General features: G+C 37.0%; 1 protein-coding gene across 3 annotated transcripts in view; it reads right to left on the bottom strand.

Moving 5' to 3' along the window:
- Positions 1-1,083: 1,083 nt before the first annotated feature.
- LOC117299542 (APOBEC1 complementation factor-like) overlaps positions 1,084-15,672 on the bottom strand; it is a 37,731-nt gene continuing 23,142 nt past the window's right edge. The window contains exons 5-9 of one of the 3 annotated variants that reach the window (XM_033783090.1): positions 15,378-15,461; positions 14,103-14,201; positions 12,962-13,091; positions 4,770-5,039; positions 1,084-2,853 (exon numbers count right to left, since the gene is read on the bottom strand). In XM_033783090.1, the coding sequence (XP_033638981.1) occupies positions 2,756-2,853; positions 4,770-5,039; positions 12,962-13,091; positions 14,103-14,201; positions 15,378-15,461 (681 nt within the window). In that variant the 3' untranslated portion in view covers positions 1,084-2,755. The remainder of the gene's footprint in view (positions 2,854-4,769; positions 5,040-12,961; positions 13,092-14,102; positions 14,202-15,377; positions 15,462-15,672) is intronic. The other 2 variants (XM_033783088.1, XM_033783089.1) reach the window with 2 other exon arrangements.

Here is a 15,672-nt window from a genome sequence, read left to right as displayed (position 1 = left end):
CTGCTCTGGGTTTTTTAAACTTTTTTTTCCTTTCTCTCAAGCTACTTTCATTTTTGCCGATTTAGTTGTATGATTACAACGGTTACCGTTTGTGATCAAAAAAGCCTTTTCGCTCACTTTTCTTAACCATTCCAACAAATAAACCATCGGTTGGTAGTTAAACTTACAGGGCCACATTGCCTTAGATTGGGTTATTTTTGGACAATACAAAGCATTTGCCATGAAATGATTTCAAATGAATATGGTTGGAAAGATGTTGAAAGTAGAACATAATGACCCACACAAATATGGCTCAAAATTGTGCGATTTCCCTTTTATTTTGTGAACTAACACAGTCCAACTGTATTGTAGTACCAAAATTGGGACTCCATGAATTGCGGACCGTGTTAGTTTACAAAATAAAAGGAAAACCACAAAATTCTGAGGCATATCTGTGTGGATCATTACATTCAACGTAAACCATCTTTCCAACCATATTTATTTGTATTCAGTTCCTTACAAAAACGCCTTCACAGCCAAGATCCCCCAATACGAGGCAAAGTGTTCCTTTAACTAATCACGTTAGTTATTAGAACTAGGCTTACCTTACCAAATAATCCAGTTATTTTTTCTCACTTTTGTTTGTTAACTTCCCCTCAAATTTGTTTCTTATTTTCCTCTCAATTCTATGGTAAGAATCTTTGGTAGTGTCTCGGAATTCATTCAACACTTTATCTCTTCATAATGCAATACATCTTAAAACACTTCTTTTAAAATCCGATTTAAAATTCATAGATTAACTAGTGATGATAACTAGTTATAACTTTCAAAAAACATTACTAGTCTAGGTTAAGACTAGTAACGATCAACCACTGAAGTTAAAACTAGATAAAAATTACTAGTTAGATTAAACCAGTTTAAAATGCGTCTATAATCTACTCTAACTACTGATATCATTAACGCACCAAGCATTAATAAACTGAGTAAAATTGAGTCATAACTAACTTTTACCTATTAAAAAGTAGACAACATATTGGGTAGTAATAATAAATGAGTTGTATGAACAAAAAACAATGATGATACGCTTGATGATACGCATGCTTTACTTTAAACTTGGTGAATTTAACATGAGTGTAAAAATTTGATGAATAACTAATGAATGATCAATAATGAATGCAACTAAATCTACTTCAAAACTTCAAAGGAAAAACGGTGAACACCAGGCTAGTTTCAAGACTGTTTAGTGTAGGCCAAAAATGCATAACCCCTGGTTAAGATTGAAATGACAGGTTTAATTATCATTTACCGAAAACGGTTTAAAGAGTTTTGGAACTTAACTTAAATCTAAACCATCTGGAAACTTGGCAAGTATTCAAATAAACAAGTAAGATCAAAACTTTCATAAAACTGGATTGATAAAAATTAGGAAATCTTTCCTAAGCCAAACTAAAATGGGTTATCAATCAAATGAAACTCGCTAACTAGTTTAACCAACTTGTTAGCATAATTTGTGGTAACTTCATGGTAAAAGTTTCGTAAATCCATACATTCTCTATAACACCTTAATCTACTAACCATAACTAGCAACATAATCCTGGTAATATAATCCAAGTTAACTATTATAAACTATCAACTAAGATGAATACCTCTTTACAGATAGAACAACCAAAAATAGCCAAAATATACAAGATGAAAAATCTCAACTCAGTAATCAACAATTATGTAAATCAACAAATATCCTCAACTCAAAAAGGTTAAACTTTAAACTTGCATTAAAAATTAGCACACGCTTTTGTTACCAAGCAGCGATGCAAACTTTGCACTTGGTAGAACCCGCTCACTCGGTTTAAAGCTTTTAATCTTTGGTATATTATTTAGCTGTATACTTCCTCAATGGGGATGATGAAAGGAACTACAAAAAGAAGAATGATCTAGGAGTGCTTATAAATGATGAATAAGGAAATGGTCAAAGTGCATGATGAATGATTTGTCTAGTAATATAAGTTTTATAAATCTTGAAAACTCCGCACCAAAACGATCGTCCCCTTTTTGATTTATACGACTGGTCTTGGGGAATTTTCATAACTCGTGGGATGAAAGTGTTTCTCCTTTCAACAATTTGATCTTAATCTGGCTAACGGCTGGATGATCCTGAAAATATTTGGCAACATTTAATTTATGGGAAAAAACATTTGTTTTGCGTTTTGGGTTTTTTTTTGTTTACCTTCGAGGGACTTAAATTGTCGGGACTCATAATAAGCGATCAATGCATCGTATGACCAATCAATACATCTCATGACGGATCAGTACATCTAATGACCGATCAAAATATTGAATGACTGATCAATACATCCAATGATTGATCAATAAGTCCAGTGCAAAAAGGTCAACCCAGGTTATCATTGTTTATCTTTAAGGATTTCACATTGTAAAATAAGCGATAAACGCATCAAATGACCAACCGATATATTGAATAACACATCAATACATCTAATGACTGATCAATACATCTAATGACTGATCAATACATCTAATGACTGATCAATACATTGAATGACCAATCAATATATCAATGTTAAACAATGATCGTTGACAACCTGAGTGTAATGTTTATAGATATGCCAAACTTTGAGGGTTTTACATTTTCTGGGCTCATCGTCATTTTTAGCGATCAATACATCAAATGACGAATCAATACATCTAACCACCAATCAAGACATCCGATATCTGATAAATAAATCCAACTTGGCAATCACAGGGTCGGTGCTGTCTTTGTTTAATATTGTGTCTGGTAGACCTCTGGTGAGGTAGGGGCGTATCCCTGGCCATGGTAACCTCCGTAGCTGTAGTGGGGGCTGTCTGGTGCGTCACCTCCTGAGAATCATACAGAAAAGAGGAACAGAGAGAAGAGGACCAAGACAAGATTTTGGAGAAGAAAATAAATGTTAAAATTGCTCATAAAAACACAAGATAACACTCAAAAAAAGAATGTACGATTAAAATGTATTTGCAATGACAAAAACAGAGCTGCCAAACAATTGCTGCTTGCAATGAGGGAGACGTCATGCAACCATCAGTGAGATTTTTAGTTTGCATTCAATAATGCTGTATGAAAAAGGTTTTCATATAAAATCAATCTGTTACCCTGCCTTTATAAACTCAATTGCTGACAAAATGTCCACAAATAAAAAGTACATTGTGAGTTGACCAATGGAGTGCATCTGATGCAACGTTAAATACAATTGAGGTGCAGTAAATGTAGCAAACTTTGAAGCTAATCACATTTTGAAGAAGAAAAAAAAGTGAAAAGAAGAAAAATCACAAAAACCATGCTTGCTGGGTTATCGTGTCAGAGTTACATGTACGCAGGGAGATTTTCAAATGAATTGTTCATCAGAACATTGAATAATTGGTTTACTTTCAGGGAACTTTTTTCAGAATCTGGTAAAGTTGGCAGCTCTATGGTAGATTTCACGGGTCCATATTTCAACAGAAATTAAACCACTTGGATTGTGACTTTTGACTGGTCCTTGTGTTTTAACTGGCATTTGGCCGGTGGACCAGGTAAGGTATACCTTTGGCCAGTGAACCAGGTAAGATGTACCTTTGGAAATTACTCCAAAAATTAATGATCATAAAAACTTACTTAGTAAAAAGCATGGGAGAGGTGTTGATGGTATTTTCAGGAACAACCCTTTTTGAAGTAGTTGACTTAGAATGCTTTTGCAGTGACACAACAATGTATGGCTTGACTTATGCCAAATGTCTGGCAAAAGTCAAATGATTCTAACAGTTTGAAATGTATGATTAATGAAGCATTAATTATTAACATGATTAAAGAGGGAGGGAAACGATCGATTCATATTTGCATGGTGCACTCATAATTCCAATTGCGTCCTTATGGAAGTGGGGTAAAAAGTTACAATTCTCTAACCTCATGTTAGAATGATGTAAATTGCCAATTTATTTGATACCAACCCAGTGCAAAATTTGTCAACATCCAGAACATCTGACTGCATCATTCTGACAAGAAAAAGGCCCGTAAACTTTTGTATAGGAATGTTTCGGTTCATTACTGACTGTTTTAGGGTGAAATTTGGAACATGACACCATTGGATTTCAACAACTAGTGGATAGATTATGCTATTCTATCAAAATATCAAATTCAAGGCTGTTTTGATTGAATATTATCGGAAAACAAGTTTTAAAGAGAGATACATGTTTGGTAATTACTGAAAACAAATATGAACTTAAAACTGACTTGGTGACGAGCATTGGAGAGCTGTGATAGTGAAGTAGTGTAGTTTTTGAGAAAGAGGTAATTTCTCACTAAAATATTAAAAGACTTCTAGCTAAAAGTCTTTTATTCCTATCTAAAAGCACACAAATTCGTCCAACAAGGGCGTTTTTTCTTTCATCAGTTTCTCGAAACTTCGATGACCAGTTGAGCCAAAACGTTCACAGGCTTGTTATGTTATGCTTATGATGGGATACACCAAGTGAGAACACTGGTCTTTGACAGTGCCTTTGAGCAAAAACATCCCAAGAGAAAACTGTAGAGACCTATTTTTCTCAGAATGTCATCAGATGTTCTGGGCGTGGACAAAATTGCACTGTATTAATGCAATGACATTTTTCACCATTTTATTGTGACGTTAAAGACTTGTACATGTTCTCCACTCACATGAGGACTCTATCTAATTGAAAAAGAGTATCAACGTTGATTTGATGATCATTTCCCCCCCCCCCCCTCTAAAAGGTGGAATCTAACATGATGAAAGACTGCATACCTGGCGTCAAAATCACAGGTGATGTTGTCGTGATAGGGACACTGACATATGTAGGCTGGTAATTAGCGGATGTGATGGCAGCTACACCATTGCTCATCCCGTGGGGGTTGGGTGGAATCCCGTGAGGGTTAGGCGGGAGTCCGTGGGGGTTGGACGGGACCCCCTGGTGTTGGTGTGGAGGTGGGGGATGGGACAGCATGTAGTCCCCGGAGCCTGTGGGGGAAGATGAGGTGACAATGGTGGTCGTGGGTGCAGCGCCGTCCAGCAGGCCTGGATGCAAAGCAAGAAGAGGAGGAGGGGTAGAACAAAACAAAAAAAGAAAGCCATGCAGGAATCAAACTGGCTGCTTTGTGAATGCGTGAAGCATAGAGATATAAAAAGGGGCTTCGATGTCAAATTCAGTTTTGTGATTCACTCATGTTCCAAGTGAAAAGGAGCATGTCAAAGAAGTCTTTAAACAAAAGTATCTAATGTTTAAGGGGTCTGGGTACTTTGTACATAATGTCCACAGATACTACAGCACCTAATCAAGTAGAATTTTAAAGGGAAGCTTTCTACTATCATTATCTTCAAACTGAGTAGGTTAATGGCAATCTGTGGACATTATGTTTTGTGTTTAACAAAGTACCCGCATCTTTTAATGGTGTAAGTACGTTTGATACCCTCCAAGTGCATTTTTTCATAAAAATTTTGAAAATGTTTGATGAATGTCATAATTTCAAAACGATTTTGTATGAGAAACTTTAAGTTGATTCCTGAATGCTGATTATACTTTATCAAAACAGTGTTGAATTTGACTTTTTGACTGCCCCAAAAAACTATTGTATAGACCCGTTTGTTTTTGATGTTCGTTTCAATTTTTGCTATGAAAGAGTCTCAGACAAAATGACATTTTACATTTTACACGCGACAAGAGAGTTTGTAAGTTTCCCCGGCTTTCTTGAGGACTTTATCTACTGGGCAAATGAGTGCATCACAAAACTAAACTCGACATTGAATCATTTCTTTCGGGACCCTTTCTCTATGCATGAAGGGAGGAAGGAATTCTTGACACATTTCTACATGAAGTGAGGAGGGAAGGAGGGGCGCATGAAAATGAGAGCATGATTCTATTACACTACATGGCACATGTATATCAAATAAAACAAGGGTGAGAGTCACTGCAAACAAAAAAGTCTAGTATCGAGATCTTAAGAGATCTTAAGAGGTACATTGAAATTATAGCATTTCTATCTTGTTAATGAAAAAATGTTGGCGACCCCAACCAGAAACATTGAGTTTCAGTGATTAAACTGTTTCCGATCAAACCATAACCGAGTTGTGAAGACATTTTTATTATTTTATATTTATCACATTGGCTCAGCTTACCTGAGCCAAAAGAATAGTATGTCAAGCCCTATTTCAGAGAGCTGCTTTAAAGGCAGCGGACACTATCGGTAATTACTCAAAATAATTATTAGCATAAAACCTTTCTTGGTGATGAGTAACGGGGAGAGGTTGGTGGTATAAAACATTGTGAGCAACGGCTCCCTTTGAAGGGCCATAGTTTTCGATAAAGAAGTAATTTTCCACGAATTTGATTTCGAGACCTCAGGTTTAGAACTTGAGGTCTCGAAATCAACCATCTAAACGCACACAACTTTGTGTGACAAGGGTGTGTTTGTCTTTCATTATTATCTCGCAAGTTCAATGACAGATTGAGCTCAAATTTTCCCAGGTTTGTTATTTTATGTTGAGATGCACGAACTATGAAGGCTTGTCTTTGACAATTACCAATAGTGTCCACGGCCTTTAAAGACACTGGACACTTTCGTTAATTGTCAAACCAGATCTCCTCACTTCCTTGTCGTATTTCAACATACTATGCATAAAATAACAAAACCTGTGAAAATTTGAACCCAATTGGTCTTCGAAGTTGTGAGATAATAATGAAAGAAAAAACACCCTTCACACTAAGTTGTGTGCTTTCAGATGCTTGATTTAGAGACCGCAAAATCTAATTCTAACGGTCTCAAAATCAAATTCGTGGAAAACTATTCTTTTCTCAAAAACTACGTTACTTCAGAGGGAGCCGTTTCTCACAATGTTTTATACTATCAACAGCTCCCCATTACTCGTTACCATGTAAGGTTTTATGCTAATAATTAATTTGTGTTATTACCAATAGTGTCAACTGGCCTTAAGCACATCAATTTTTCTGATTACTAGAAAAAGCCTCACCAACCAAAATCCCATACACACCCAATTAATTGTGACTAATTTCCTGCTAAACTGGGCTTATTAGAAGTTTATTGAAGCAATAATTTCTCCTTAAGCAGCTTTATTAAACTGGCCCCTGCATGGTTTCCTGCTAAACTTTGCTTAGCTGAAACTTTTAAGTGGCATTTTCTGCTTCTTCTAACTATAAACATATGGGCCATTTAGGGCACAACTCCCAAACGTGCAATGTGCTCTCAGCTGGCAAAACTGTAGCAGTTGTTTCACTATTTAGGACAACCTGTGGGTCCCACAAGTTAAATGTAATGCAAGTTGCCAAGAACCTCAAGTCCGTTAGTGAATGATGCGGCCGGCCAGAGATGCAGTTTAGTACATGTTTTAAAGGAACACGTTGCCTTGGATCGGTCGAGTTGGTCTTTTAAAAGCAGTCTGTAACCGTTTGTTATAAAATGCATATGGGTAGAAAGATGTTGTTAAAGTAGAATACAATGATCCACACAAAAATGCCTCGAAATTGCGTTGTTTTCTTTTTAACTCGTCGACTAACACGGTCGGCCATTTATGGGAGTCAAATTGTTGACTCCCAAAATGGCCGACCGTGTTAGTTCACGACGTAAAAAGAAAAACCGTGCTATTTTGAGTGATACTTGTGTGGATCATTATATTCTACTTTTAGAACATCTTTCTAACCATATGCATTTCATAACAAACGGTTTCATATTTTTATTGACCAACTCGTCCGATCCAAGGCAACGTGTTCCATTTATGTAATGCAAGTTGCCAAGAACCTCAAGTCCATTAGTGAATGATGTGGCCGGCCAGAGATGCAGTTAAGTACCTGTTTTAAGTCGGGATGGGTTCACTGTTCTTGATCAAAATATAGGGACTGCTTTTTGCTGGAGTTTTTTTTTCAACAAGTAGGCACTATGTAAATGATTCAGCTGAACCTTTTCACACGTAGCTTATCCAAGTATCTTGATTGCCAATTTGGCCTATAAATCAGCATTACACCAACAAAACCCAATCTATGACCCTCAGCATACATTATATTTGAGCCTGTTAATCATTGGACTGTGAGCTTTTTATCACTACGTGTATGAGTAATCCATGATAAGAGATTGTGAAATACCCCCCAAAACAAGTTGTGTTTTTCTTTCAATGCTGCGAGGAACAACCTACATGGCCACTGGAGCACAGAGTTTTATCTAATGAGATAAGATTAATAAAAAATACTGTCCTGCTGTTCCAAGTGTTTTATTTTTGGGGTAGTTTGTTTTTCATCCAAAGATTAATATTCTCAGATGAAGCCGTTGTACTCTAATCATTAACCACTTCACTTCAGTATTTTACTTTTTTCCGTGCCCACCCACAATTTTTTTTATATAGAGAAACCAACCAAAACGATAGTTAATGTAAAAAACAGTTATTGGCATGACATTTGTACCATAGCAGAGTCTTTTATTTCAGCTTCTTGGAATTTGTTTTCCTTTGAAAATATCATCGCCAAATAAGCCATTTTCAAATTCGATTTGAATCAAGTCTGGTACAATGACTTGCTTAGTCACAATGTACTGAAGACATTTGTACCATAGCAGAGTCTTTTATTTCAGCTTCTTGGAATTTGTTTTCCTTTGAAAATATCATCGCCAAATAAGCCATTTTCAAATTCGATTTGAATAAAGTCTGGTACAATGACTTGCTTAGTCACAATGTACTGAAGACATTTGTACCATAGCAGAGTCTTTTATTTCAGCTTCTTGGAATTTGTTTTCCTTTGAAAATATCATCGCCAAATAAGCCATTTTCAAATTCGATTTGAATAAAGTCTGGTACAATGACTTGCTTAGTCACAATGTACTGAAGACATTTGTACCATAGCAGAGTCTTTTATTTCAGCTTCTTGGAATTTGTTTTCCTTTGAAAATATCATCGCCAAATAAGCCATTTTCAAATTCGATTTGAATAAAGTCTGGTACAATGACTTGCTTAGTCACAATGTACTGAAGACATTTGTACCATAGCAGAGTCTTTTATTTCAGCTTCTTGGAATTTGTTTTCCTTTGAAAATATCATCGCCAAATAAGCCATTTTCAAATTCGATTTGAATAAAGTCTGGTACAATGACTTGCTTAGTCACAATGTACTGAAGACATTTGTACCATAGCAGAGTCTTTTATTTCAGCTTCTTGGAATTTGTTTTCCTTTGAAAATATCATCGCCAAATAAGCCATTTTCAAATTCGATTTGAATAAAGTCTGGTACAATGACTTGCTTAGTCACAATGTACTGAAGACATTTGTACCATAGCAGAGTCTTTTATTTCAGCTTCTTGGAATTTGTTTTCCTTTGAAAATATCATCGCCAAATAAGCCATTTTCAAATTCGATTTGAATAAAGTCTGGTACAATGACTTGCTTAGTCACAATGTACTGAAGACATTTGTACCATAGCAGAGTCTTTTATTTCAGCTTCTTGGAATTTGTTTTCCTTTGAAAATATCATCGCCAAATAAGCCATTTTCAAATTCGATTTGAATAAAGTCTGGTACAATGACTTGCTTAGTCACAATGTACTGAAGACATTTGTACCATAGCAGAGTCTTTTATTTCAGCTTCTTGGAATTTGTTTTCCTTTGAAAATATCATCGCCAAATAAGCCATTTTCAAATTAGATTTGAATAAAGTCTGGTACAATGACTTGCTTAGTCACAATGTACTGCCTACATATTTTTGGATTCCTCAGACTATAGAGACAGTTGCTATGTCACATGGTTCGGGCCAAGCCTTTGTATAGCAACCTCCAGATGAGCAAACCCTGGTACTATTGTTCCATACACACATATTCAGAATTGTGTATGGGTGTTCACCATCACTTCTGTAACTACCTAAAAGCTTGCCGCTAATCATGTGGTATAGCAACGGTCTCGATAGTCTGAGCATGGTCTTAAGGTACTCAAATTTTAGTGGTAACTTGCGATCAAACACGTCATTGCACCAGACAATTATTCAAATATAACACTCAAATGGCTTATTGAAACCTTAATTTGAAACAAGTGTTCTCATATTTAGCTCCTGGATTTGATTTTGTTTATCATGTGAAAAAAAAACCTGAGTAGAACTCAACTCACTGGATTCACAGAACCTCGGCCGTGAGCCACTGCAAATATAATTGCACTGGTATAATGGGATTTCAAAAAGCAGAGACTTCCCTCTCATTGAGCCGAATATAATGACAATTAATGGTGGCAGCCCGTCTTTTCTTGGTTGCTGCTTTTGTACAAGAATACTACTAGAATCGGCCAAAATAGGGTTGGAATCGGCGGTTCCACAATAACCCTCGGAAAGGGAGTTTACAAGGCATGTTTCCTAGAACCTGTTGTCGCTCTTGATACAGTTGAAACAAAGCACAGTGTTATGTAGGTGCGTGCCTGTTCACACTGCACACTGGAAAGCCTAGATTAATAAAAAATGTCAACCGTCCGTTTGTCACAAACAAATTTGAGGAAATCCAAAGCAGTTTCAAGCGTTAAAAAACATCTTGCGGATTTTGCAGGATATAAAAAAGGTCGTCCGACGTGAGGTGGATAGGTTTTTACAAAATGAAAATGAGGCCAGTCTACTTCCAAATTATCTTCACACTCTACGAGCAGAAAATTAAAAAAAATAAAAAATAGGCAAAAAAATCAAAGTGCTTGCTGCCAAGTGTGCTGCTAGCAAGTGGCAAATTTTTAAAACAATTTTTTTTTTTTTAATCAATCACTAAAACTAAAAGAGATAAAAATTAGTCTACACTCAGCAGCTTTGGCGTGTAAGTGATAGTGGGACAAGGTCATCAAAAGCTAAGCTCTAACCTCAACAGGAATGTGATTGCTAAATAAGTTACGACAATGAAAACTTAGCTTGTTTTTGAAACCATTTACATTTATAAGTCAAGAGTATCATTTTACAACCCAGACAAATAACTTAGATAGGGTATTTTTCCGATTGTCTGATAAAACCCCGCCCCCCAGACCTTAAATAAATACCCATTTGTTATTTTAGATGATCACTCTAAATTGCAATAAACAGAAGATAAGAGATTTCTACCTCTTTCCAGAATCAATTAGAAGCAAGAAAAGGTCTTTTCAAATAATCCTGACTTACAAGGTATTATACAGGATGATACAGATGACATACATTGTATTATAACACCCCTTGCAAGTATTCTGTCTGCTCATTGGTTTAGAGCGCGTCACATGACATCTTAGTTTTGCTAGACGACGGCCGTGTGATAGTGCGTCGGTTTGCCATGCGCTAGTCCGAAGACTAGCACACGGCGTGCAGTACCCAGACGTCCGTTGCGTGTACGATGATGATAAATTTATAGTCTGTAACCATTTCGGATTGCACGACACTACATGCAGCACAGTAAAAGTGTTTGCAATCTGTATTCGCGTCGTCCGTGGATTGTGGCAATCAGTTCTGTAACTTAATAATAATAGTACAGTATTTAGAAATGTTTGGGGTGTTATAAAACAAATATTGACTGCTTTTACTCGTGCAATGGTTAAAAACTATGACTCCCGAGGTGATCCCCGTAGCCTTCTATTTTCCCTCGGCTTCGCCTCGGGAAAATAGAACGCTCCGGGGATCACCTCGGGAGTCATAGTTTTAACCATAGCACTCGAAGCAGTCAATATTTGTATACTAGTCACAGATAGTCGTGTTTTGTGGGATCAACTTCAGGGTTGCGTTTTCATCTTTGAGAGGGCCTGGCCCTATTTCATTTTGAAAGGGCCACTTCCATTAGAAGTCTATATAAAACATTTGAAGGGGCATCGCGGCCTAGACCATGGCAACAAAGGCAATGACCTCCTTGTCCTTTGTGAAATTCCAGGCCTAAACTTTATAACGAACATGTGGAAATTTTGATGCGCTGTTCGAGTCAGAAAACAAAAAATGAGAAACCCTCCAAATTTTGTTTAAAAGTCAGCAGATAATGTTCAAGTTTTGTGATCAAAAAGCCTACATGAAATAATGAGCCTGTGAAAATTTGGGCTGAATGTTTGCGAGTCAGGCGAAAAAATAGTGAAAAGCCATGAATAATTTTCAGCTTGTACACACATCAATCTTTCTTTAATTTGGTTTTTAACACCGAAACCACCTGCTTTCTTTTTTTTTTAATAATAATAATAATATGAAACATTTTTCAGCTTGTTTATTATTATATTATTATTTTGTACTCTGCTTTTTAAATACTTTTCTCGAATTGAATATAATATCTAGATTTCGGAAGGAAATATTTCTGAGAGAGAAAAATGGATCTTGTGTGATGAGGTTCATTTCAGTAAGCTTTCAACTTTAACTATTTGTTAATTTTTACCAATCTTGTGTGAGGCCTTTAAATCAGGAAATTATCTTGGTAAACCACAAATCCGGCAAGTTGAGCTAAAGGCAATTTCTTTTTTTCCCCTGTTCATTCACGAGGATGCGGCCTTATAGCATTTGTAGCATTCACATTCCGAGTTGAGTAATAGACCGATCCAGTAGGCTCCGCCCACAACGCACATGTGAGCAAGAACCAAGGGCTCTCCAATGCCTTTCTGCACAACTCTGCCGCGCGCGCCAAGATACTCACACGCATGTCGGACCTTATTTGTCGAACGTTCGTTGGTTGTGATTGGTCAATACGCAATGGGGCGGAGCTTAATGGATCGGTCTTTTGAGCAAGCCTTTGAACCTTGATTTGAGTGCAGCTGCAAAAACCTCCACCATTCATACCATGAACCGCAACGTGCTTTCAGCAAAAACAAAAAAAAACACTAAGAAGAAGACTAAACACTATCCCTGCGAAAAACAAAAATGGCAAGACTACCCTTCTACGCCCATGATGATTTGACACCAGGAGTTTGGTTTCCGGTGGGGGGTTTGTGTTAGTACCTGTCGCGTGGCAGAAGAAATGCCGCAGCTTCGTGTCTCTTTAGAATTACCGCTTACCATCTAACGGGAGCCCCATAGTGGTCAGGACGTGCTCGGACGCCAGGGATTTGGCGTCCTCCACACTGGTACAAAGCTTGGAGGGTTGCATCCCGCCGGGATAGCTCTGGTTCAGGGCTGGTATTTGGACCTGTATGGTGGAAGAACATAGATTGAATACAAAATCTGGGGGAGAACCCTGAATGCATTGTTCTTGTTGTTTGTAGTCGTAATCAATTACAACATTCCTGATATGTCACAAGTGAGCCAATTTTCACATCTGAACAGAGTTTCTTAGACACTTTTAAAGACAGTGCAGGACACTATTGGTAATTGTCAAAGAATAGTCTTCACAGTTGGTGTGTCTCAACATATGCATGTAAGATAACAAACCTGTGAAAATTTTAGCTCAATCGGTCGTTGAGTTTGCGAGATAATGATGAAAGAAAAAACACCCTTGTCATACGAAGTTGTGTGCTTTTTGATGCTTGATTTCGAGACCTCAAATTCTAAACTTGAGGTCTCGAAATCAAATTCGTGGAAAATTACTTCTTTCTCGAAAACTACGTCACTTCAGAGCGGGAGCTGTTTCTCACAATGTTTTATACCATCAACCTCTCCCCATTACTCATAATCAAGAAAGGTTTTACGATGATAATTATTTTGAGTAATTACCAATAGTGTCCACTGCCTTTAAGAGCCAGGGTTTTCCCTTAATTTTTACAAAACGTGAGCAGTCTGGAGCAAAATTTGTGTGTGTTTGGCTGAGCACGCTGAATTGTAACAAGGTCTTTATTAAGGTTTTTGTGTTTGTTGTCTATTTGGTTTTAAAAGTTATACTGTGCAATCTGGAGCATTCTGTTATGGTTTTCTGGACAAATCTTTACAAGACCAATAATGGTTTTACCAGACCAAAACTTCAAAAGGCAGATCAAGTTTCAATGTTTTTATTTGCACACCAACACTTTTTATATAATTTTACTGAATGACAAGTTGACTTTGATAACAACTGTTTTTCTCTCTTTTTTGTGGAAACTGTTTGTCCATTAGTTTTTTAGGGTGTTTGGATGTTTTGTTTTTGTTTGTTGGGGTGTTGTTTGGTTGTTTGTTTGTCTGTCTGTCTTAGCTGTCTGTTTGTCTGTCTGTTTGATTTTCACTGTACCTTGTAGACAAAGAGCTGGTCATTGTTGGGTCCTCTGCTTGACAGCAGTGTGTAGGTGGGCATGCCCCAGTTGTGTTTGGTGCATTCCTCTTCAAGAATCTGATGGAACAAAAAGGCAACAATTTTAAAATGCTTTCGCAAAATTCCATGATAAATCATTACATTGACCATTGATACCATATATATAAAGGTAGGACCACAGATTGGTTTTTCGCAACTTTAAAGTGATTGATTGGCAAAGTTTTCAAGAGCGTAACAATAAAAGTCACACGAGAAAGTCTCAGCTGAAAACAGCGTAAATAGTATTTTAAGGTCGTTAATTGTTGGAGTAATTACCCATGCCCCGCCTCATGCTTAACACATGCAACAAAACAGAAATGTATTGGCATGCTTTTGTGGAATGTCCCGTGCTGATGGTAACCATGCATATTATATAGCGAAAGAAACATGCCATGCTATATTTCCCAGTCAAGTCCTTAACGGAACTCGTTGCCTTGGATCGGTCGAGTTGGTCTTTGAAAATCGTTCTGTAACGGTTTGTTGTAAAATGTGTATGGTTAGAAAGATATTGTAAAAGTAATACAATGATCTACATGTATGCCTCGAAATTGCGTGGTTTTCTGTTTACCCTGTCGACTGACACGGTCGGCCATTTATGGGAGTCAAAATTTGGACTCCCATAAATGGCCGACCTTGATAGTTCGCGACGTAAAAGGAAAACCGTGCAGTTTCGAGTGATACTTGTGTGGATCATTATATTCTACTTTTAAAACATTTTTCTAACCATATGCATTTCATAACCAACCGGTTTCAAACGCTTTTAATAGACCAACTCGTCCGATCCAAGGCAATGTGTTCCTTTAAATGCATGCTACAAAATCAATCCAAAATGTGTTTATTTATTTGATGACTGTGTGAACGTAACTTCGCTTGAGCATTAAAATGGTTGTGACAACACAAAGTGTGTGCTACTAAAACTTCTAAGAATTGTAATATAAAGAATATAATTAAAAACACACCAATGATCGTTTGTTGAAAATGAACCTCATAGACTGTTCTTCTTTTATTTGAAATGAAAACCAAATATTGATTTTCAGTTATTTTCCTATGAACCAAGTTTGAAAAAAAAAAATTCAAATCTTTTGAATACCAGATTGATAAATACACTAAATACATGTACATATGTAGCTCTTATTATTAAATGTTAAGAAAAGAAAAGAAATTCTTGTGATGAATGTTGTCTACTCTTGAAGGATAAAAAAATGGATGAAATACCTGGACGAAACTCTTCTGAGGCTTGAGGGTTACCGGGTTGGTTGGTGTCAGTTCCATTCCAGGGATTATATCATATAGCCTTGACTATTAGTACAATAGTGATCAGGTATAGGGAGGGGGCGTCGGTAAAGATGTTATGTGAATCATGGCGGAGAAGGGATGGGGTGCAAGATGGGGTGCAGTCGTTGATCACAGAAGAAGATGAGAGGGTGCCAATGGATTGAGGAGAAGGAGAGGTGAAAAGATGGGGTTGGGCCATCAAGATTGGAGAGGGTGTGGTTGGTTGGTTGATCAC

Source organism: Asterias rubens, chromosome 14 (assembly GCF_902459465.1).
Source record: "Asterias rubens chromosome 14, eAstRub1.3, whole genome shotgun sequence".
In the NCBI taxonomy this organism is placed as follows: Eukaryota; Metazoa; Echinodermata; class Asteroidea; order Forcipulatida; family Asteriidae; genus Asterias; species Asterias rubens.
Note: the sequence above shows the minus strand (reverse complement) of the source record. Positions and strands in the feature narration are given on the sequence as shown.